Genomic DNA, 26,350 nt, shown 5'->3' on the forward strand with positions numbered 1-26,350 from the left:
ATGAGAATGGTGGTTGTAAGAGTATGTAATAAAAAATTTGCTGTATAAAACAACAAATTTCCATTACCATTTAGACATTTTGCATGGGCTGGTTTATACTTCCCACTCAGAACGCATATGAACACGTACCAAGGCTGCCAGGCATTCCCGGTGTTCATTTCATGTGTCCTCTGAGCATGCCCTCAGAAATTAACGTCACATGTCCGTGAGATACAATACTAGCAAATAAAATTGGGGGATGCAGTGTGTTCCAGTTGGGACATGAAGTCAGAGTATTTGTTTACCATCAAGATGTGACATCAAGCTGCTTTGGAGAACCTACAGAATTAATGTGTGAGCTTCAATGTTTGATAAGTTGGTTCAATATGGTGAAGCATATCATCAAACTTAAATGGTGACATACGTATGTATTTGTGGTGCTTTTCTTCAACTATTTCTTACACAGGCAATACAAGAGTTGCATATTCCTCTATCGTAATGATGCAATACATTTCAAAGGTCTTTTTTTTTTTTTGCAAATTTGCAATAGCAACAAAAAGTATGGAAGCTTATTTGAGCCACAGGAGAAAAAAAAATTATGGACACAGTGAAAGAAAAAAAAATTGGAAATTTCTACTTTAATCTCAAAAATTCTATTTTAATCTTGTATTTTATTTTGTCATTAAGTAGAACATTATGAACAACATCTTAAAATTGACCCAGTTAATTGCTATGTGCTTCAGGGCCTTCCTCCTGACTGACAGCAGCGGCAGGCAGCAATTGCCACATAGAATACATTAAATTTATGATATTCTAGCTCTCTGCATATTTAGAAGCCTTAGATTTACACTTAATATCACTTTCATGATGAAATGTGTTATAGCATGTATGCTACATTTTACAGATAAATCGTTAATTTAAATAATTAATATTGTTAATAATTACACATGTGGGGGAGGCACATATACAGTTTGTATATTTTCCACGTGGATTTTCATAGTGTGCTCCGGTTTCCTTCCAAGGACATGCAGGTTTGGGGATTTGGTGATGCTAAAATGACGCAAGTGTATGTGTGTGCTTATAGTTACCCTGTGATGAGCTGATACTCTGTCAAGGTTATTACTGGATGTAATCATATTGTGGCAATATATCCTGGGAATTTAATGGATGTTTCAGGCAATTTCCAACACAGCAAAGCCGAACATTGTTTTCTCACTGTGATAATATCACACACTGCCATTTGGTGGAATCCTCTAGATTTACATAAAGTACGCGCGCAAGCGTAAACAGTACACTGCTTGCATAGCAGCAGCGTCCACATACCATCGTGAGAAGTATAAACCTGGGACTAAAAGTGTTTTTAAAGCCAAGCAAAAAACTATTTGCTAAAAAACAAAGCACTATTGTGACCAAGGTGTAACATAATTTTTAATGAGTGTAAATAGAACACCCCTGAATCAACTACAAGCCTTGTATTTTGGCATGGGATCGAATGTATCAAACATGGTTTCACACTAGAATCACTGAAGCTTACGGAAAAAGTTGTAATCCAGGCCACTTTAAATTCCTTCACACCTCCTCATCAGCGTCTTTGTTTTGCAAATGTGTCGATCAGCACTAGTAGCAAGTAGCCTGCTATCTAATCCCCCACTTACACCGCTCAAGTCGGACAAAAAGTACAGTCAGCTCAAGTCTGTTTATCTGGGTGTTAGGTGCCTGGAATTGTCTAGGGTTAAAAGGGTACATAATACATCGTTATTTGGAACACATGCATTTCATTTGTGTTCGGTGTCTACAGTGATCTGGGTAAATGTAAGATGAAATGCGAGGCAGGAATTGTTGAACGTTTAACTAAAAGAAACGTTTTTCATATTTTAATAATAATTGACAAAATAAAGACATGAAGTACATAATGTGTGAAGAATGAAGAGAACAGAAGCCCTTCCCGCAAGAAACGTCCAGTCACACATAAGAACAACGCAGCTGTACCAGGCGTAAAGGCAAAAGATGGCACTGTTTGGATGCAGCAAGAGGTTGGGAGTCATCCTGCCAGTGAATCTGCCACACAAATGTCCTTCAACGAAACAGCACGGCCTACAGAGCTCGCCAAGGTATAGTGCAAAGTTCTGTTGGTGGTTGTTTTTTGATGGTCTTTATATAAAAAAACATTTATATGTTACTTATATAAAAGCCACATCAAATGTTGTTTATTTATACTTATCTTCCTACAGCGTAACATCACAAGTAGACTGCAGAGCTTCATGTGTTTGATCGACATAGACATGCTGACAAAGTACATGTGCAATGCCACGCCTTATTTAAGAAAAAAGTTACGTAAAGTGTGACTGCAGCTTCCACTTGCAGCTAAAGTCACTTCAGTATGCAAGCAATTCTCCACGCCAGTGTCTGGCAGTGCCATGCTGATGGTGGATGTGCCCAAATAGAAGAAGTCTGTCTGCATTCTTGGTACCACTGTTTGCGTACTGAAGCATTTATAGCTGCAGGTGGAAGGTACCGTTGCACTTTATTTATGGTGCCAAGCAGAGTTGTGTTGTGGTACAGCAGTCTGTTAGCCAACAAAAGCGACATGAAGTTGTCTGTTGTTACGATTCTGCCTATGTCCAGAAACAGCTCCATAAGCTTTATGACCACAGTCTCAGAAAGTCTCTCCCTTGCGACGACTGGGATCTTTCCCTAAATAAGGAGTTGTATTTCATATGTACTTTGTCAACAAGCCTATGTCGATCAAACATTTGCAAAACAAAAACGCTGATGAGGAGATGTGAAGGAATTTAAGGTGGCCTGGGATTATGACTTTTTTCCCCGTAGGCTTCAGGGATTGTAGTGTTATTTAATAAAGCAAGGAAATTCTGCTGGTCTTTCATGGCAAACAAAGCTTTCATTGTCATTTTTTGTCATTATCGAATTTACTGAGCAATAAAAACAAGACTCGTGCATGCTTTGAGAGACTGATGATGTGGCCAATACAGTGGCATACACAGCCTTGATAATGGAACATTAACTTCACATTTATCCTCAGTTTGTTACAAATATGGAAATACAGGTATCAGTCTAACCATCCATCTTCTGATTGGCATCAAAGACGTTGGTCAATACCCACCCAGTATGCACAGGGCACAGGACAGAATTAAACTTTGGAAAGGGCACCAAGCTCGCACACATTTGTCTATACATCATGACAAAATTAAATGTATTAAGTTGGCAGGTCAAAACTTCTGTGCTGGCCAGACATTTGTTAATGTTTTGAAGCCAGAGGTAAAAAAAACTCTATACAGTGTTAACGGAAGCACAAATCTCACAGATGCTCAATTAGTAGAAATACTGAAACTGCACACTTAAATACTGAAAAAAATAAACCAACATTAAATTTGTATTGTTTACTTTGGTTTCCAAAAACCAACACTGATCATTAACAACTAATATTTGACCAAAGCATAAACAGCTCATACCAATTAGTACAGGTATACATGCAATGCAGTCTCCAGCTAAAACTAAGTTCTGCTCTTACATAACTAATTCTGCAATAATAAATGGGCACAAGCAAAAGCAAAGACTGAGCAGTCATGTGAAGTATTGTAGTTTGAACACAAAATAGTCTGTTTTATAAGAATTCTGAGATAAACTTAAATTAACAGGTTTGATTTCACAAATTGGAGCAACTCTTGAATAGGAGAGAACAATTGGAAAATTTAAGTATCGTGTGTGATAATTTAAATATTACTTAATTTGACTTGTCTATTAAATATTACTCTATACAAGTGTTACTAATCAGCTAATGTAATCTCCATATAGTAATGTAAACATAAATGTCACAACATCAAACCTAGTATGAAAAGTGCATTGTTTCAAAAGAATGTGTAAATAAAAATCCTGTATTAACGTTATCCTTAACAACCTTCAGTCATGCAAGTGACGATGATATAATAATCTTTGAAATTTCATTTCAATACTGACTTTAAGTAGTATTTATTTGTCATTTACTAGAAAGAAAAAAAATCAGTACCGTAGATCCCGTTATATAAGCCGAGAATTTCGTCGTAGATTTTTGGCTTGGAGTTTGGGGGGTCGGTTTATACAACGAGTATCGTTTCAGATTCAAGATTTCCAGCACAATGCCGGTTTTGCCGTTGAATACGGAAGTAAATAATGATGAAACCACAGAGCCATCTTTCAGATGAAGTAACTTTGCATGCCGGTACTTTAAATTAAATAAAGAATTTATTCAAAAAAGTGTTTTAGTTGTTGATTTTTTTAATTCATAATAAATTATCGGGAAGTTTAAAATGAAATTTTTTGTTTTGATTTACGATCGACATCTTGCGTTACGAAACGGATGCGGTCACGTGTATCCGCTTGCGCGATTGTAAACAAACAATCGAGAGCGTTAGTAGCGTCAGTTGGAGCCCAGATACATGTGTTTGTGGATGTAATTGCAGTGATTTACCTATATATATAATTCATTAAGACCATGCAAGCAAGACACATAATTGCTAAGGAAGGAAGAGAAGGTAAAAGTAAGCGATCGCAATCGAAACGAAGATGGACATCGTGTGGAAATATCTCCTCCCTTACTGCAGCCCAAAGATGTCAAATTAAATGGTGAGTACAGTATGAAATTGTTTCTAGAATAGAATGCCTTTTATTGTCACTATACGCATCTACAATGAGATTAAAAGCAGCTTCTACAGTGCAGAAAAAAGTTCTGTATAGGGCTTGTATGGTTGTTTTTAGCTTTAGCATAACGCCGGATCTGCGGCCCCGCTTCTGCTTTCTTTCCCTCCTCCGTCTGTGTTGTCTCCTAGACCCGACAACAATCCACGGAGAGCCCAGTGGTCTCGCTATGTTGTCTGGGATGTTGTGCGTGTGATGAAAAACACTCGAAACAGATGTCTGGCTCTGGACACCGATGTCTATAAGGTTCTGAATGGTGTAGCGGATGTTCGCCAAACCGATCGTGCACAAACAAGGACAAAAAAAGTACAAAAACAACAAAAAAGTGCACTGAAAAGGAGAGCCCTGAGCCGCTGCGACCATGCATGCCGCAATGCTCCTAGCTTAATCGAAGTAGGCTAGGCACTTTTTATAACTTTTTGGTTAGTACATTAGAAAAATTATTGGTGTTTTGGTAAATTATGCACATTATATTATATATCAAAAATGCCGGCAGTCTCAAATTCTCACGATAAACATTATAAATATACCGAAGAGACACTTTTAAGGAAATTTAGAAAATGTTGCTTGGAGAAGGGGGTCGGTTTAAATACCGTCATCGGCAAATACATGTAATTTAGTAGGTAGAGAAGGGGTTCGGCTAATATACCGGGTCGGCCTGTATTCCGGGATCTACGGTAAATAAAATGTAATACATGCACATGTTAAGATAAATTAGGTAGTCCATGTTGATCAAGTCATGCTTTATACATCCTATGCTTAAATCCAACCAACACATTAGAATCCACCTCATTTGTTGTTACACTGGGGTAAAATATTCCTCTCTGTCAAATATGAAACTGAAGCCCTGAACTATTTAATGAACTATCTATTACAGTGCAACCTGCACCTCAATCCACAAACCAAGTAACAATGCAAACAAACCTAGTCCAGTAGTTTTTCCAACTATTTCCTCCATGACACATTTAATATGTGCTTTTACTTTCTCCTCATATAACATTTCATAGTAGAAGGTTATGTAGACACAAGTTAGAGCATTATAGATTTTTTCCCACAAACTTGACAAAAACAAAAATTTGGCTTGATCCCTCATATAGGGCCAAATCTTGAACATTTACTTGATACTCACGTCAGGCTTCAGGCGATTGGCTCTACGACCATAAGTGTGGGTTTTTGAAGGCTGCACAGACTGCCTCAAAGGGATACTGTGTGGTTTATACTCCTTGTCCTTATCTTCACTCTCATAATGCTGGCGAGGTTTAGTTGGCTGAAGGGGAAACAGAGAGATTAGAGAGAGCACCTGAATAACTGTATATCCTTCTGAAGGGGGTACAGGTAAAAGAAGCAAATAAACAAACAAAAAGGGATTCTGTCAGAGTTACCTCTGTGAACATTTTTTTTTTTATTAATTCTAGGACATTACAATCCAAACAAGAAAAACCTGTGTTTGCTGTATTGCATTCTTAAAAGAATATTAATCTGTACATTAAAAACACAAAGTAGTGCTGTTGTATTCAGCTCCTTAAGTTACAATTCAAGCATACTGACCTAACAGTATGAATAGACAATGGCATAAGCTATATATACATTAAAGAAATTCATATTATACCAAAAATAGGGCCACTAAACAAACTTTAAATATGTAAACATGGCAGTATCCAAAAATACATGAATGTTTAATATTACAATTCAAAAAGGAAATATTTAAATTGATAAGCATCAAACCAAACATTTCTCTGATTCTTTTATTTTAGTCATTTATATTTATATATCCAATGCAGGAACCAACTCAGGTTTCTAGTCTACTGCTCATACGCAAACACCTGCAACCCTGAGAAATCCCACATAAACAGAATATACAATTTCCACAAAACACTGAATTGTTATGCTCATCAAGACCAGACCGAAGAACAAACAGCACTCACTAAAGCTATTGAAGTAGCAGTACTATCCACTGAACCACCATGCATCTCTGTCAAATACAAAACATGGAGATCTTGAACTTTACCTGAATCAACTTGAAATTTGAGTAGCATCTGTTGCACACATCTATCCTTAATTTCTCACATCCCCACACTACTTAAAGGCTTCCTCTCAAGTTCAGAAATGCAACAAAATGAGGACATTTTATTACCATGCTAGGTAAAGAATAAGTAATTCACCTTATCTTAACTGATCAATTTAACTGATTTTTCTCTCAGACTATTTAAGCTCTATATGATACTACTACACACTTGCAGCAATGAAAATTACAAAGCATGACCACATAGCTTGATACTCTACAATGTCTTAATTTCAAAGGAACCCAGTACTGCCCGGGGTATAAGAAAGTGCAGGTGTGGTCACTAAAACTTTCCCAAGGGAAACTATTCCACAATGAAATACAGCTTATGGCCTTCAACTGTACAAATGGGGACCTGTGCAAAATATGTCTGAGATAGTCTGCACAATGTGGATGTGAATAAAGGACAAACACAGAAACAGCCTGGTTTTACATTACTTTACAAAACTCTTCAATAATTACATACTACATTCTGATATTACACAGCTTCTTTCGATTAGCTGATTATAGGAAGCTACCAGGGAGTAACAAACTCTCACCACTGATATAAAGGAATTCACAGTGGACAAGATAGTATACATTAGCAGTACAACATTGCTAAACCACATCCAGAATGAACCAGAAACCTAATCCTGCACTTTTACTTTAATACTCTGTTGTCCATGAAGAGGATGGGTAGGAGTAAACAGTTCAATTCATACATCATAAAACAATGTCCAACAGGAGTTTATTTCCTTCAAAATTTACATCAGAATACTTTTTTCAATGTCCTCTTTAAATTTAAGGGCTTTCCTTATAAGCACATAACAGTATACCTGAGCCTTTCTGTGTGTAGAAACCAACATATCGAAGGGTATACCACATACAGTTTTTAAAAATGACTGACCAATTTTGACAAAATAAAGCTTTGCAACTTTTAACAGCAGTTTAAACACAGAATTTGTACTTTGAAGGTGAATGAACTCTCGCTTATTCCATTGTCATTAGAGGAGTATCAAAATCACTGACAATATTTTCATAGCATTACAGCCTAAAAGTATTCTTTAGATCAAACAATCTTCCATGCAAGGTTCTGTTGAATTGCCTGTTAAATTTTGTTAACATTACTACAGAAAAGTAAAAAAGTAAAACCTTTCAATTTATGAACAGGATCACTTTCATAGTAATCCTGAAAGTAAATGTTATGTTATTGATATCTTGAATAGTTATAAATGAACATTTTTATTGTGTTTTGTGTATTGAATAACCTATTAAACACATGATTTACTGGTCATTGCCATACCAAATAGAAGATGTATAATTAGGTAAGCCAACATAAAAAATAAATTGCCAAAAACAGAGTTAATTAGATGTTGACTGAATTTATTGGCCAGTTTACCATGAAGTTTCCTCCTGAGTGGAACATCTCAAAGGGATATACAATTCTTTCATAATGAGAGCGCAGCAAGGAACCAATGTTCTTCCCAGAGGGATAGCCAAGTCTCTGAGCAACACGTGCCCACCTTCGATCTTTACATATTGCTTCATAACCTCCCTCCTCTGTTACAATCTAAAAATAGGAATGACATTTAACAAATTGGATTATTAGAGAAGTTGTATACATCATTAAAAACTTCATACAGAATAGACGAACCGATTATAGTTTTTCAGTATTTTCATCAAAACACATTACCTTGCCCAGGCTATAAAGGTCTAGAATCTTTCTTTCAATGTTGGGTATCTTCAGCGATGATCCCTGAATTTCCCAAAATTTGGCAATGCGGTCCAGATAGTTTAGTTTCACCCGTGTCTCAGCCTAAAAAAGAAAAAAAGAAAAAAAAAAACTAATTCCTAAATGTGGACAATGCTTAATTTTCCAAAACACAACTCCTCTAAGCACATTTTCTCATTAGTTTAATCTTTTTCCCCCCAAACCAATTCCAAACAAATTCTGTAATATTTAATAAACACAATTTATATAATATGAATTACATTTAATATATACAATATATAGCATAATCTATAAAATGAAAGTGCAGTCGGACCACTGTATTTAAGGGTAGAACATCCAAAAAGGAAATCTTGAATTTGATACATTCCAAGCACTATGCTTGAGTGCCAGCTCAGGAAGAGGACAAGCAGGGGGAGACGAGGCTTGGTGGATGTGCCGGCCCTCTGTTCTCAGTACTCAAGGCTCAGTAATGACCCTTACACTGTTACCTTGTTACAATTTCTACTTTTTTTTATAGTCAAGTTTGATTGTCTTCCTGGTGCTATGCCAGAGACTTTGAGCAACTGTATCAACACCAGTCTGATTCACAAAACCCCTTCAATCGGTCGTAACGATGGGCGATATGTATAAAGCACACAGAAATGGACAAACATCCACAGATTCATGGCAAGAAATTGCTCAGGACCCGAGCAAAGATGAACATTTGGGCAGACAGAAATGGAAATATCTGCAAGGTTGATATGTAAAGGCAAACAAAACAAAAAACTTAGGGAAAGCTAGTGGATTCTGCAACCGCACAATGTTAAACACCAGATGCTTGAACTATAAACAGACTAGGGGCACATCTGCATCTGGAGCGGACTGTGCCCAAGTATAAACATTTCTTAAGAAGGAGTTTAAAGTGCCATTTCTCAACGAAAAAATAATATTATTAAGATCTTTTGAAAAAAATGGCATGTTACTTGCCAAAGTGGGAAATAAGGCCAGTAAGGAAGAATCAAGCATTCTCACAATAAAGCAGAAAGAAGCTCAAACTAATGGCAGTGTTAATGATGACAGTGCTGCTAAAAGTAATCTTGAGATGATTTAAAGTATATGGGAACATGAGCATAGGTTATATGCAAAAACAGTGGTACCTCGGTATATGTACGCTTTGGAATAAGTCCAACTTGGTATACGTCCTGTTTGTACACGAAAAATTTTGCTTGGTATACGACCTTTGTTTGGAATATGACTCGTGTGCTACCCTTGTTTACCTCTCTCGAGAAAAAGCCACGACTTCCCATGAGTGTCAGTGCGGCAATTGCTAGCATTCAGTGAATAACCCGTGCTACAACTCTCTGAATTTTCACGTGTGTGGTATAGCAGGTCCACAGCTCCTGTCAAAGGCCAGTTTTAAAATAAATAATCACCGCGTTCGCGGCTTGGTGGCTCTGCAAGTGGATAGTATTGGGCTGAAGCGGTTCTCAGGGTGATTCGCAATGTGGGTGTTTCTCACCGAAGTGCACAGGTGAGAGACCATCCACATTCATGATTGTTCCTGGGGCTGCCGATTTCAGCTGCCATGCCCTCTTGATAACAAGAAGCGCGAGTCAGCTAGAAGGGGAGGAAAAAGAAAGAACAACAGAAAGAATGGAAGGAAGGACGGACGGACGGACAGACGAAAAAGGGGGAGAGAGAGCGCGTGCTAGCACAGAGGCAGGCTCGTGTTGCAGCTGAACAGGGAGCCTGGATGTTGGGCCGACACCCGGGGAATAGTAGTAGTGGTTACTCCAGCTGAGTGATCATGGAGCGGGATTGACCGGAAGGAGGTCGCTGTGGATCCCAAGTCGTTGTCAGGAGGAGCCTACTGGAGCCAGGGATTGGAGAGGTGAACTGAACAGCTGAAGTAGGCAGAGTGAAGGTCAGCTGCAAGTAGGACTATTCCCATTTTGAGAAGCCCAGAGGGGGGAAGCGGGGGGCCGCCAGGAAAAAAGGCACTGGGCTTCTTCTTGTGGGTTTGTTTTTTTTTTTTTAAAAAGAATGCTACCTGCTCTATTTTAATCTCGTTGTTTTTAAGAAGTCTTTTTTCTATTGTCTTTAACCTCCACGATTCACTTCTGATTTTATGGATTCATTTATTGTATTTTTGGACACTGCACTTTAATTTGAACATCTTGTTTTGTTGACTGTTTTAATAAAAGCACTTTTTCACCATCCCGTGCTTTGTTGTGCCTCACTGCTAAACTCATCGGTAACATTACTGATGGCGTAGGGTTCAAGGACTCCCGGACAGCAGATAGGAGCATACAGCAAATCCGCATTGTCACAACGTGATTTTGTGTTTTATTACATAAATTTGAATTGACTGTTGAAAAGTATGAAGGTGGCATGTGTATCCGGGACATGGCTGCTGCATACCGTATGCCGAGAACGACGGTATCTACGATTGTGAAAAACAAAGACATTATTAAAAAGTAAAGTGAGGTTAAATTTTCATTTATTTCATCTAATTGCTATAGTATTTTATGTATTTTAGTATTAAGCAGTGTTTAAATTCTATACAACTCCATCAATGTATAATATGCCAATAACAATAGGATTTTTTTTCATGGGAACGGATTAATCATTTTTCCATTATTTCTTATGGGACAAATTTGCTTGGTATACGTCCTGTTTGGTATAAGTACAAGGACCTGGAACGGATTAAGGACGTATACCGAGGTACCACTGTACTTCACCATTTTAAAAACAGTACTCTTGACCAATGAATGAGGTGGGTCTTTTTAAAAGTGTGACCTTGTGTGAAGAGGTTTCCTGTTTGTGGATTATTTTCATTTTCTGGAGTTATTTTACAACATTTTAGCAAAAAATGTGCTTTTTCAAGTTCTCTGTTTATGACTTAATAATTTGACATGGTTTGGGTGGCACGCGCAATGTGAGATTTTTTTCATGGATGTTTTATACTGTTTGCTGTTATCTAGCGCTGGTCACTATTGGGTCCTATTCTATGAAATATTTTATGTTCTTTCTCCTTGAAATACCCAAGATTAAAATATTGTCTTGGAAAATCACTACAAACTACATGGGAAAAGTAACACACAAAAAATATCTATCATTTTCAGGTGGAGTATTCCTTTAAGTCTCGCTCCAGCTTTATTGCCACTACTGTGGTACCTGTAGCCACTCAGGAAGTTTGGCAGTGCATATGCAACCAGTACTTAACTTGGAATGTCTCCAATCAACCCATTGACCAGTTGTTGCTTGTGATGTCACAGAGTCAAACAGGACAGAACTCAAAACATGCATTTGTACGGGGCACCATTTTTAAACACTTTGGTTATTTAGATTAGGTTTGTACAGTACAGTAGTTTATTCTGCAAAATTAAGTCACAAGTTTATTGGACCACTGACAAATAGTAAAAATTAACTGTGTTTCGGAATGATGACTGATTGCTCATTGAATCTAAAGAACCTGAATTGGAGCAAACATATTTTGATCAATACTAACCAAATTGGTCCCCATGTAAAAAAGTGTAGATAAGATTAAAATAAACATGAGATTATTAATTCCTGAGAAATTAATAATTGGCACTAGTCACCCTGGTTGCATCTTTTACCTTGGTAAGTATGCAAGTATGCATTGCTTAAATCTAAAGTAACAAGTAATTCCTCTTTTGGAATTTATATATCATCTGAAAAAGACCTTGATCAAGATCTTCATTATGGCTCTGGGTATAGGTCTTAGTGGAAAAGCAGTAGCAAAGTCATGTAACAGTACCCACTAAAAACTACCAACTACAAACAAAAGTGGCTATACTGAATTGTCAAAAGTTTTCAAACAACACAAAGCATGAATATTAATGGACATCTTTTATTACAATTCCTCTTTGTGAATATCATTCAATTAAAATTTCAGGAAAAGAATGGAGTTTGGGTATTTACAGAATACATTCTACTTTAAGATGCACCAAACTTGAAATAATTCAATAAAAATTTTCATTTAAATAATACAAAACCAGCATTTAGCAATGCTTAATACACTGTAGTGACTCATAAATGGCTGTGGGTGTGCTTGAATATTTGTGGTGGACAAACTTCAGGAATTCTGCAAACATGTAAATAAGGGCAGGGTCAGTGGTCATAGATTGATGCTGCTGATAGTAGTGTGCCATCGGCAGATATCAGCAATCAACAACTGATTTCTTGTATCACTGATATTACTTGGTTGATTATCTGAATCATGCGACAATAACATGTCACTTGTACATGTTTACACTATGCTCCTAAATCACGAATGCATTTACACTGGAAACTTTAAACGCATCCTTAGCAAACAGAAACAAATCTGATTATACCTTCCTTGCAAAATGCCAGTTAGTTAGTAGCGAGTTTTAACATGGTTCGTGTGCCAGGGTTTTTGTATACTTTATATACAGTTTTACTGAAAATAAAAGGCACAAAGATGACACTAACAGCAATGGATTATTTAGGCAAGACAATAATACAGAATGATCCGACGTGTTGCAACTGTTATAGCTTTCATCAAAGCCGCAAATGTGCAGTGGTAAGTCTGTGCGCGTGAATGGAGTCAAGACTGGTGGGACAGAATACTGCCTGGATTGTTCAAAGACTGCAACTGACTGTCCAATCTCCATATGCTTCGCCTCACAATTTGCTATACTTCTAAAAGACTGTAACTTCAGCAGGGAGGAAAGACAAATTGTACTTGTATTAAAATGCTACACAAATTAGCAGAAAATATTTATAGTACAAAGAAATTATAGCTACTTTGTTTTCTTATTCTAAAAAGTTTCAATTTTACTGATAACGAGGGCAGACAGAGTGTTGTCTGGAAAACAAAGACAATTTTGTCTTAAAAAGGTTTCTATTGATCCTTAATACTGTGGAACCTCGGTTCACATACAACTCGGTTTATGACCAAAAAGTTCTCCAAACTTTTGCCTCGGTTCACGACCACACACTCGGTATACGAACAAGCACACACACACACACATATATATATATATATATATATATATATACACATATCTACATACATCTACATATAGATAGATATTATAGATAGATAGAGATAGAGATAGAGATATATATATATATATATAGATATATATATATATATATATATATATATAGATATATATATATATAGATATATATATATATAGATATACATATATAGATATATATATATATATAGATATATATATATAGATATATATATATATATATATATATATATATATATATAGAGATATAGATATATATAGATATATATATATATAGAGAGAGAGAGATATAGATATAGATATAGATATAGATATATATTTGCAAAAACCTCAAGTAAACTTTTTTCACATTGTCATTATGGGGTGTTGTGTGTAGAATTATGAGGAAAAAAATTAATTTAATCCATTTTGGAATAGGGCTGTAACATAACAAAATGTGGAAAAAGTGATGCACTGTATATATACACACAGACACATATATAAAAGTATTCAGACCCCCTTCAATTTTTCACTTTTTGTTATATTGCAGACATTTGCTAAAATCATTTAAATTAATATTTTTCCTCATTAATGTACACACAGCACCCCATATTGACAGACAAAAAAAAGAATTTTTGAAATTGTTGCAGATTTATTAAAAAAGAAAAACTGAAATATCACATGGTCCTAAGTATTCAGACCCTTTGCTCAGTATTTAGTAGAAGCACCCTTTTGAGCTAATACAGCCATGAGTCTTCTTGGGAAAGATGCAACAAGTTTTTCACACCTGGATTTGGGGATCCTCTGCCATTCCTCCTTGCAGATCCTCTCCAGTTCTGTCAGGTTGGATGGTAAACGTTGGTGGACAGCCATTTTTAGGTCTCTCCAGAGATGCTCAATTGGGTTTAAGTCAGGGCTCTGGCAGGGCCATTCAAGAACAATCACAGAGTTGTTGTGAAGCCACTCCTTCGTTATTTTAGCTGTGTACTTAGGGTCATTGTCTTGTTGGAAGGTAAACCTTCGGCACAGTCTGAGGTTCTTAGCACTCTGGAGAAGGTTTTTGTCCAGGATATCCCTGTACTTGGCCGTATTCATCTTTCCCTCGATTGCAACCAGTCGTCCTGTCCCTCCAGCTGAAAAACACCCCCACAGCATGATGCTGCCACCGCCATGCTTCACTGTGGGGACTGTATTGGACAAGTGATGAGCAGTACCTGGTTGTCTGCACACATAGAACTTTTTGGCCTTAATTCTAAGCACTATCTTGGTCTCATCAGACCAGAGAATCTTATTTCTCACCATCTCAGAGTCCTTCAGGTGTCTTTTAGCAAACTCCATGCGGGCTGTCATGTGTCTTGCACTGAGGAGAGGCTTCCGACAGGCCACTCTGCCATAAAGCCCTGACTGATGGAGGGCTGCAGTGATGGTTGACTTTCTACAACTTTCTCCCATATCCTGACTGCATCTCTGGAGCTCAGCCAAAGTGATCTTTGGGTTCTTCTTTACCCCTCTCATCAAGGCTCTTCTCCCCCGGTAGCTCAGCTTGGCCGGACGGCCAGCTCTAGGAAGGGTTCTGGTTGTCCCAAACGTCTTCCATTTAAGGATTATGGAGGCCACTGTGCTCTTGGGAACCTTAAGTGCAGCAGAAATTTTTTGTAACCTTGGCCAGATCTGTGCCTTGCCACAATTCTGTCTCGGAGCTCTTCAGGCAGTTCCTTTGACCTCATGATTTTCATTTGCTCTGACATGCATTGTGAGCCGTAAGGTCTTATATAGACAGGTGTGTGGCTTTCCTAATCAAGTCCAATCAGTATAATCAAACACAGCTGGACTCAAATGAAGGTGATCTCAAGGATGATCAGAAGAAATGGAAAGCACCCAAGTTAAATATATGAGTGTCACAGACAAAGGGTCTGAATACTTAGGAACATGTGATATTTCAGTCTTTCTTTTTTTAATAAATCTGCAACAACTTCAACAATTCTTTTTTTTTGTCTGTCAATATGGGGTGCTGTGTGTACATTAATGAGGAAAAAATTTAAATTAAATGATTTTAGCAAATGGCTGCAATATAACAAAGTGAAAAATTGAAGGGGGTCTGAATACTTTCCGTACCCACTGTAAGAGCAATGCAGCTGCACCAGGCGTAAAGGCAAAAGATGACACCGTTTGGATGTAGCAACAGGTTGGGCGTCATGCATGTCCTTTAAAGAAAAAGCTTGGCTTACAGAACTCGCCAAGGTATTGTGCCAAGTCCTGCTTGTGGTTGTGTTTTCTGATGATTCTTATATAAAAAACATTTATATGTTACTTATATAAAATCCAGATCGAACGTTGACTTAACTTAAAAGTTTTAGCGGGAGGGGGGACAATTTTCAACAAAAGTTGTACGCAGAGCAGTCCCCTAAAAACAAAACTGTTTGTATCCTCCTTTACCTCTGCAAAACTTTACCAAAATATCATCTAAAATGATCATGAATACTCTACCTCAAGCTCGTTGAGCCTCTGCACTCGAGGAGTGAAGTGGAAATTATCTACTTCCACAGCAAATGGTGGCTGCCAGTCCTGAAAAAGAAAAATCATACAAGACATTAACTGGATTTGAAGATAGGCAGAAACAGTTTTTCATAATTTGTAAGCTTGAATTTTAAATGAATTAGCCTTCAGTTTTACGTTATACACATACATTTCTACAACTTCTAAATACAAAAACTCTTTACCTGTATATAAAATCTTTTCAAATAATTTCAGCTTTATTAAATCAATGTTACCCCTCTCAAACATTACAGGATCTGTAATGTTCACATAGATGATACCACCATATCCATATAAATTCTATCTGCACTGACTTAAGTTTACATTAAACTAAATATGGCAGTTTTATTATATAGTACACAAAAATATTTTGCAACAAAATTAAAAACAATCAAAAATTCAAAACATTGAGCTATAATCTATTAACATAATTACTACTGTGTAAATTCAATATGTTTGACAAATACGTGGCAAATCATTACAACATTCGGAATGTGGCACAGCAGGAAACTGTTTAAGGAAGACCTTTTTCACTGCTACACTGCTAAACAAGCATACAACGGAGTACATTCGTTAGTAAGAGGTATTGTGCAATGAAAATGGACAGAGAACATTCCGAAACTGAAGCTGTAGCAGACGATAAAGTTAAAGTTAAACATGATGACACAGAAGAACTTTTGCTGGAAAAAGGAGTCACGTCTGTTGTCTGGAGATACTTCGGAGTTAAAAGGTCGGATGTGGACCATTATGTTCAAATGTGTGAATACTGTTTCTATCTTCTTCTACTTTCGGCTGCTCCCGTTAGGGGTTGCCACAGCGGATCATCTGTCCGCATTTGGATTTGGCAAAATATTACACTGGATGCCGTTCCTGACGTTACTTTCCCCATTTATCCGGGCTTGGGACCGGCACGAAGAAACACACTGGTTTGTGCATCCTCTGTGTGAATACTGTTTCTATACTACTGGATAATACTGCAAGCCAAGTTGTATTTTTTTTTCATACTGTGTAATGCACCTGGTTACTGTGTAATAGTGGGACGACATGTTGACTTTATTCTCGTAATTTGTTATTAAAGTAGAACATCGCAAACTAAACTTCATCTTAAAATGAATATTTAATTCACTAGATCTTCTCAAACCCTGTCATAAGTTATGTAGCACATTAAATGCTTTGTGTTGTGTTCCTAGAGCCATGTTAATCGCTACTGCTTCTTAAACTGACTTCCTCGTGCACTAAGAGGAGGCGCAGAAAGCACACAGAATACATTAATTTCATGACATTCCTGCTCCCTGAACATTTAGAATGCTAAGATAAATACTTGATATAATTTTCATGATGAAATGCATTAAAGCATGTATTAATCATGTTGGGGGCACGGTGGCGTGGAGGTTGCACTGAGCCTCGCAGCAATGGGGTCCCTGGTGTTCCCTGCTTTGAAACTGCATTTTTTTTGGCGAGTTTACTCGCCATGCTTCAGTTTCCTTTCAAAGTTATGTAGAATGTCGGGTTTTGTTATGCTATATTAAGCCTGCTAAGTGTACGTATTGCTCGTTTCACCCTGTGATGTGCTGGTGCCACGTTCAGGATTTCCTCCTGCCTTGCACACAATGCTTGCTGGGATGGGAGCAAACCCTGAATGGACGGCATAATTAAACATGTATAATGAACATTTTTTTTAAAGTTCTGAACACTCCGTGGTCCAAGTTTATAACTAGTTTTAATTTCACAGACATTTATCATGTGGCGATTGGTTATGTGGAGAAAGAAAAAGGAAGGATAGGAACTGGGGGTTTAATATGTCAGAAAGAGACAGCACGCATGCAATAAAGAAAGCCTACTCAGAAGAACATTCATTGAATTCTTTGTTCGTGTCTTCGACACCCAGATCACGAAGCCAACATTTATACAACATTTAAGTTAAACCTGTGCGATACCCATTCATACATCCAGTTTTTTGGAACCTCGTCACATCTGCCATAAAGTTCTCTACACTGAGCTTACACCTGGGGACCTCTTACTGCGAGGGAGCAGCACTACCGCTTCACTACCGTGCATGTTTAATACCTGCTTTAATGCATTTTATCATGAAAATTTATCTTAGCATTCTACATTTTCAGAGAGCAGGAATATCATGAAGTGAATGTATTCTGTGTGGCGATCGCTGCCTCTTAGTGCAAGAGGAAGTCAGTTTAAGAACAGCAGAGCGATTAACAACTGGGTCGGGGAACACAAAGTATTTAATGTGATACATAACTTATGACGGGGTTTGATAAAATCTAGTGAATTAAACATTGATTTTAGGATGAAGTTTAGTGTACGTCATTCTACTTTAATGACAAAACAAACTACGAGAATAAAGTGGAAATGTTGACTTTAATCTCAACAGTTTTTTTTTTCTTCACTGTGTCAGTATTTCTTTTTCTTCACTGTGGCCCTAATATGATTCTGTAGGGCTATACCACAAATAGTATTATAAATGCAAGTTGCAGTTTTATTATTAATGTATATAGCTTAGGTTGAAACAAGGTCCATATTAATGCAGTTTGCCTTAATGATGGTTCACTTGGTAAAGACGTCATCACCAAGTTGCACTGGTTTTATTTTATTTTTATTTGGTAAATACAGTGATCCCTCACTATATCACGCTTCGACTTTCGCGGCTTCTATATATAAGCATATCTAAATATATATCACAGATTTTTCGCTGGTTCACGGATTTCTGCGGACAATGGGTCTTTTAATTTATGGTACATGCCTCCTCAGTTGGTTTGCCCAGATGATTTCATACAAGGGATGCTATTGGCGGATGGCTGAGAAGCTACCAAATCAGAGCACATATTATGTATTAAATAAAACTCCTAAATGATATATGATACGCTTCCCGCGCGATGATTCGCATACTTAAAAGCTCCAACGGCACCTATTGAGTTTTTAATTGTTTGCTTTTCTCTGTCCGTCTCTCTGACATTCTCTGCTCCTGATGGAGGAGGTGTGAGCAGAGGGGCAGTTCACACACTGGCCTAGAGGATACGGACGTTCCTCTAATAAATGCTGAAAGACTACCTTCACATTGCTCCCATACTTGCGGCTGCTTTGTTGGGCGGTGCTTCGCATACTTAAAAGCCCGAACAGCACCTATTGATTTTTGATTGTTTGCTTTTCTCTCTCTGTTCCTGACGCGCACTCCTTTGAAGAGGAAGATATGTTTGCATTCTTTTAATTGTGAGGTGGAACTGTCATCTCTGTCTTGTCATGGAGCACAGTTTAAACTTTTGAAAAAGAGACAAATATGTTTGTTTGCAGTGCTTTAAAATCCCTGTCTCTACAACCACCTGTGTTTCTGTGCAAATCTGTGACCCAAGCGTGACAATATAAAAACAACAATATAAACATATGGTTTTTACTTCGTAGATTTTCACCTTCTGGAACGCAACCCCCACAATGGAAGAGGGATCACTGTACTGTGTAATGCACCTGGTCTTTGAAGTAACAGTATTATTACTGAAAGTTGCACTATTTTATTGTTATTATTTGTTAGTTTAAATATTATGCCGTTTAACGATGGTAAAGTTGTTAAAAAAAAGTCACTTTAACATATCAGTGGACAGAGATTGTTAACACTAACAAAGTGTAGATTGGTTTACAAAAAATATTGACTATTTATTCCTTTTCGAAGACATTTTTCAGTGCAATACAACTTCTGACAAGCACCTCTGGATATTTTACTAAGTCTAAATGCCTCTTTGGATGGTTGAAAATATGTTGTCAAAATTTTAGTTTAAGTTGTTTGCAAATATTGTTCAATCTATATTTTGACTGCAACTGTCATGCAATGTGATTCCTTCTCTTCATTAGTGCCACCCCCTTGAAAACTAACACTTTATGGGGCCATGCAAACCTGTATTAATACTCGTGTGCACATTAAAATGATTTTTTGTACAATGTACAATTCTCATGACAGTGGAATAGGTTATTCTTAGCCAGTAATTGCAGTGGAAATGTATTTAACATCCACTCATGCATGGGGGAAAAAATACTGTTCAATACCTAGAAACCGGTATAATTTTGAAAAATAACGTGATATAGAATTTTGGTCATACCGCCCAGCACTACCTAGAGCATTGTATTCTACTTCAATTTGAAACAGCAACTCCCAGCATTCCCTGCAGTGGCTCTGACTGATCTTCTGCTGAGGGTGCAGGGGCTGTTGGGGTCAAAGAATGCAAGCGCAGCATTTAAAAAGGGGGCCGGTGACCGAAAGAAAAAAAAAAAAAAGTTTTGTAATTTGTGTTTCAAATTGCTGTCTGTCTGCCTTCCGTTGGGTTACCTGTACTTATTCATTTCTCCTGGATCATTTCGTGGTTGGGGTCTGGACTGTCTGCGTGGGTACATGAGGACTGTACACCATTTCAGGAACTATCAGTAGGACTATCTTTACATTCCAATTCAACGTGGGGATCTCTGGACTATCTATTTTCATCATTACATTTCTTCCATTGCTGTTTTTCATGGACTTTACTGTGTGTGGCTGGCCTGTACACTAGTACTGTGCAGAGTGGAGGGAGGACCTCTGCGTTTTTCCCCAGTTGATTCTGGGGTTCGTCAGGGGTGTGTTTTTGCTCCTACTCTGTTCAATGCTTGTATGGACTGGGTGTTGGGCACAGGTCATGAGGTCCAGCGGCTGTGGGGCATCTGTTGGTGAAGAAAGATTCACAGATCTTGACTTTGCCGACGATGGTGTGATCTTCGCGGAGTCAATGGAGGCTCTGATCAGGACACTCGATAGACTAAGTGAAGAGTATGAGTGTCTGGGCTTACGAGTGTCCTGGATAAAAACCAAGATCCAGGCCATTAATGACCTCTTGGGCACAGCAATCAGCAGTGTGTCTGTTTGCGGAGAGAATGTTGACCTTGTTGAGAGGTTTACTTACCTTGGCAGTGACATTCATGTCTCTGGTGACTCTTCCTGTGAAGTCAGTAGACTGATTGGGAGAGCATGGGGGGTCATGAGGTCGCTGGAGAGGGGTGTGTGGTGCTCCCGATATCTATGCAAAAAGGACGAATGTCCAAGTCTTTAGAGTCCTGGTGCTTCCTGTCTTGCTATATGATTGCGAGACATGGACGCTATCCAGTGACCCGAGACGAAGACTGGACTCCTTTGGTACTGTGTGTCTCTGGAAAATCCTTATGTACCGTTGGTTTGACTTTGTGTCGAATAAGCAGTTGCTCATGGAGTCCCGAATGGGGCACATTACCTACATTGTGAGGGAGCATCAGTTACGGCACTATGGCCATGTGGCGCGTTTTCCCCCGAGGGTGATCCGGCTCGTAAGATCCTCATTGTTGGAGACCTGAGTGGCTGGACCAGGCCCACGTAACACCTGGCTGCGGCAGATAGAGGGTCATTTCCGGAGGGCGGGACTGGACCACGTGTCTGCCTGGGGGTTGCAAACCGGGATCCAGAGTTGTTTCGCAGTGTAGTGGGTGAAGTAACGCACTATACCAGTGCATGCTCCCCAACTTGACTTGACTGTGTGTGCTTTGTTGTATTATACAGTATTGTTTTCATTACATTCTTTATTTGTTATTTGATTACAGGTTTGCTTTGTTTTTATCGCTGTGAATACATGTGGGTCGGGCCAAGGCTGGGTGCATCCCTGGAATCTCCACCATAAAAATAATTCACTGTCTTCGATGTTGTGAATCTGAGAGGCACTGGATCGCTACAGCGTTCATTTCTCATTGCTGCTAATTGACTGCTGCCCTGTGACGCATCTCCTGCTGAGTGTTCCCGTGTTTTCCGGTTTGTTCTTCTTAAACCACTGCAATCAGCTATAGTCATTTCCCAGTGCCACTTGCCAGCACGCAGGAGCCGAGTATATTCGGTGACGTACATTCATTGAACGGCGCAACTGCCAATTGTCGGTTCCCAGTGCAATTTACCAGCACACCAGAGTTGATCAGTCAGTGCCATATATTCATTGATCAGCCAGCTAATGACCACTGCCTGCCCCTGCAGCCTCACTGTCTCTAGGATTTAGACTAGCCTGCAAGTATCAGCGTTTACCTCTGTGTGCTTGCATGCAGCCAGTTCAAGCGCACCTGGATCGCTGATTTACTGAATTTCATCCATGGCGTCAGTTGCACCTTGTACATATTGTTCCAGTAGTTTTATTAATAGTTTTTACAGTTCATTGGCAGTGTGTAAAATGATCTGTGTTGCAGTAACTATGATGCTCTTTGCATGAAAAAAATGTTTTGCCTTAAAATTCACTTTTACTTTGTGAATTGTAACGTTTACTTAAAAAGTGCAGCAAAAAAGTATTTGGCATCCAGGGATGCATTAACCCCCAAGATGCTGCCGAAATGCCTTGTACCTTCTTCTAAGGCTTCTGGCAATGAAAATGTGCTTGCATGAATTACAGTACATATAGCGGTAACATCGGTATTTTACATTATAGCATTGCGAGAGACAAAGCAGTATAGTACTGTACAGTATACGGGTTTACCTTTACATTCTTTTTTTTTAGGTAATAGTATTAGGCTGAGTTTGAAATGAATTAAACTGTTTTGGGGGCATATTTAGGGTTTAAACTATAAAAAAAGATGAGTTTTAGGCCTGAGTGACAGCTAAGACTGTGCATGAAGAATTGGGTTTTTTATTTTTATCAAATCATTTTTGGTTAGGAAAAAAATACATGAACCAAAGATCTCAAATATCTAGAAGCCCTCCAGGTTTTGTGAGTCTGTAGTCTGGTTATCTGGAATTACAACTGGATTGTCCTGGGCATACAATTGTGAGGATTTACACTTCTTTGAGTACTACAAAGGTACTTTACAAACACATTGCAGGCTTGGGTTACAAACGAGTTCCATTCTTGCGGACATTCATAACACAATTTTGTATGAAAGTCAGAACCTCTAGTGAAAAATATAATGCTACTAGGGGGCTCCACCCTGTGTTTGGTTTACCGGATATACAATACAATACAATTTATTTTTTTGTATAGCCCAAAATCATACAAGAAGTGCCGCAATGGACTTTAACAGGCCCTGCCTCCTGACAGCCCCCCAAGCCTTGACCTTTCTGGAAGAAGACCAGAAAAAACTCCCAAAAAAACCCTTGTAGGGAAAAAATGGAAGAAACCTTGGGAAAGGCAGTTCAAAGAAAGACCCTTTCCAGGTAGGTTGGGTGTGCAGTGGGTGTCAAAAAGAAGGGGGTCAATACAATACAGTACAATACATAGAACAGAATAAATCCTCAATACAGTAAATAAAAATTCTAGAAGTACGGAGTAGAATTTCACATGAGATGATATCACATAATATGATCTGGATTTGTTTTAAGTCCTGGAGACCTCATTCATCATGCTGTCTCTCCCATTTGGCCATTCCACATCTGAAATAGCGCTAATCCGATGAAAGGACCCCTCTTTCCCACGATTTCGGCGATCCTCCATCAGGGATGACTTTAAATTGTATATTGCTTGCCTAAGGTAAGGAGACTTATTTTCTTGGGAATTGTTACATATGCATTATTTTCACTTTTACTTTAAAAACTTTTGTAAAAACAATACTTGTCCTTTATTTCCGGCCCCGTGCGTGGTTACATCTCTTTCTTGCCAGACGTATAATGCTGCTCGTGTTGAGAAGGAGGGGGGGCGGCTGAATGCACGCTAAGGATATGCTGTCGGATCATTTGCTGTCTTTTTGCTGCTTGCGAGCTGCCTGTTCTGCTTGTCGCATGTCGTTGTTTTAAGAGCTGGGAGCACATGATACTTCCCTGCCAAAAGCAATCCAACAACTGCTATGTTAGATATCGTGGACTTGTTTTAAATGATGGCTCACTTCCTGGTCTCGCGTGAAGTTGGGTGTGGTTAAATTCTTTCTTGCAGGACATATAACGCTGCTCCCATTGTCAGGGGTGGGGGGCTGCTGTCACGCTGTCCTTCGATCTTTTTAAAGCCTATACAGCCGCAGTCCTTTTTGCTACTTTGTGCCTCTGCTGCTCGCGTTGTGATCGCTTCTCTGTGATCATAAATATACACCTGACCGAATTGTGTTTTCTTTGAAATTAAAAACTTGTTGCTGCTTTAACTGTTGAGGGTACACAGATTCTCATAGATTATGTTCCTTTATTGTGTAAATCTACGTTTTGTGCATTGATTGATGCGAATGTTAAAAGACTTTGTTTTCTGCTCTTTTCCATTTATTTCTGACCTCACTTTGTCCTATTTTTTTTCCAATTACACCTGGTCCTGATGATTAATTTCCTTTATTTTTTCGCTAGTGCAATCTTTCATTTGTCGACGTTTCATTTATAACGTATTGTCCTTTATACGCTTTATATGTACTGAGACACCTGTATCTGTGTGTGCGGCTTCCCTTTAAATTGATTTTTTTTTTGCCCATTCTCTTTTGTCTCGCAGTTCTTTTATTTGTCTTTCATGATCTTAACGTGAAGATCACGTATCGCCTCCTAGTCATTCATTCCACAGGATTTTTTTTTCATAATAAAGTAATGCTACTAGATTTATAAAAAAAAAAAAATACAAATTTATACTTCTTTATAAAATGGCAGTAAAGCAATATTATTGTACTTTAAATCACAAAACAAGTAATTATACTGAATAAGTACAGTACGCTGACCTTATGCTTAAACATCCAATAGTTTTTTGATAAAGATACAGTACAAATGGTGACTCTCTGAGGAATGCTGCCTCCTCCTCTGAATCACTCATATAGTCAAGACTCCATTCATCAATGTTCCCAGAAGGACGCAATTAGGGTGCTGGGAATTACAAGTGGCAGGTTCTGCCACTCAGCTAAAAGGATAGCAGCTTACCTGTGACTACACAATAGGTTATTACACAACTACACCACTATACAAATGACTCTGCTGCTGCATATTCATGCAAATCAAAACTATGTTTCATTCATAAATTTATAAAAATGAAGGTTGCTGGATTAAAACTAAATGAAATTCAGTTGAAAACAAAAATATGAGTTTTATGCACTCTTTCCATCCATCCATCATCCAACCCGCTATATCCTAACTACAGAGTCAAGAGGGTCTGCTGGAGCCAATCCAAGCCAACACAGGGAGCAAGGCAGGAAACAAACCCCAGGCAGGGCGCCAACCCACCGGAGGATGCGCTCACACACACACGCACACCAAGCACACACCAGGGACAATTTAGGATCGCCAAAGCACCTAACCTGCATGTCTTTGGACCGTGGGAGGTAAGTGGAGCACCTGGAGGAAACCCACGCTGACACGGGGAGAACACGCAAAGTCCATTCAGAGATAACCCGGGAAGCGAACTCGGGTCTCCTAACTGCGAGGTAGCGCTACCCACTGCGCCACCCTGCACTCTTTCCTTTCTAAGAAATTACTGAAAGTAGAGACTGCATTAAACCTAAGACCTACCAGTAAAACAGACTACCATTTGGAAAAGTATATATACAACTTTTCAATTTTTTTGAATTTAAACTTCAGAACATAGCAATCTTCTACTCTTCACCAAGTCCTAAAATAACAGAACTCAAACATCTAGGGCCTCATTTATAAAACTGTGTGGATTCAAGAATGAAAATGTGTGTGCCAAAAAAAGACAGGGAAATATGAATGACACAAAAATCAGATTTATAAAGCCTGGTGTACACACATTTTCTATGCAATTTACCCTTTATAAGTAACAATCACTGTGTAAATATGCATATGTGAAGTCACCTCAAACACACCATATATGAAGAATACTAGTCTACCTGATACATATACAAAAATACTGCAGAATCAATGGCTGGTAGAGCAGCTCCATCTTGATGCATCAAAACCCCGCCAGCTGTATTCAAGAGTATATGGCTGTCTCCGCAACTGAGAGTACAAGTTTATGAACTGAATTATAGCGTCTCTCCTCTACATTCTACTGGCCTGAGAAAGATGCAAGTCACCAGCATCTGAGCGACTGGCAACTATCACCTGACACATGTTTTTTTGTGGTTAAAAATGTGCCGTTATAACATCATCATTGCCATTTTAATGAATGAATGAAACACTAAGGGTTCAGCCAGTTACTTTACCAACAAGCCATTACATCCGCCAAAGCTAGTTTGCTTTTTTTAGTTTGCATGTGTATAACACACTTTCTGCAGGTACACTTATCCTTAGGATTTACAAAAACTATTCTTCCAAATAGCCATCACCACAGGAGAATCATTAAATCAAGAAACATTAAATCTGTACTCACTAGGTTCGCACAATATACTGGCATGCAAAAGGTACTAAAAAACCCAGTTTTTAAAATGGTACATGTACCAGCAGTTTGCTACTTCTACCACTCGAAGTAAAGAATCGATCTGAAAGAACATGTACTCAGC

General features: G+C 38.4%; 1 protein-coding gene across 2 annotated transcripts in view; it reads right to left on the reverse strand.

The window, feature by feature from the left end:
* Positions 1-26,350, reverse strand: part of kdm5c (lysine (K)-specific demethylase 5C) — a 119,191-nt gene that overhangs the window by 77,632 nt on the left and 15,209 nt on the right. For both annotated transcript variants that reach the window (XM_039775743.1, XM_039775742.1), the window contains exons 3-6: positions 15,920-15,997; positions 8,406-8,528; positions 8,112-8,282; positions 5,801-5,938 (exon numbers count right to left, since the gene is read on the reverse strand). In XM_039775743.1, coding sequence (XP_039631677.1) covers positions 5,801-5,938; positions 8,112-8,282; positions 8,406-8,528; positions 15,920-15,997 — 510 coding nt within the window. The remainder of the gene's footprint in view (positions 1-5,800; positions 5,939-8,111; positions 8,283-8,405; positions 8,529-15,919; positions 15,998-26,350) is intronic.

The sequence above is a fragment of the Polypterus senegalus genome, chromosome 13, assembly GCF_016835505.1.
Source record: "Polypterus senegalus isolate Bchr_013 chromosome 13, ASM1683550v1, whole genome shotgun sequence".
Lineage (NCBI taxonomy): Eukaryota > Metazoa > Chordata > Cladistia > Polypteriformes > Polypteridae > Polypterus > Polypterus senegalus.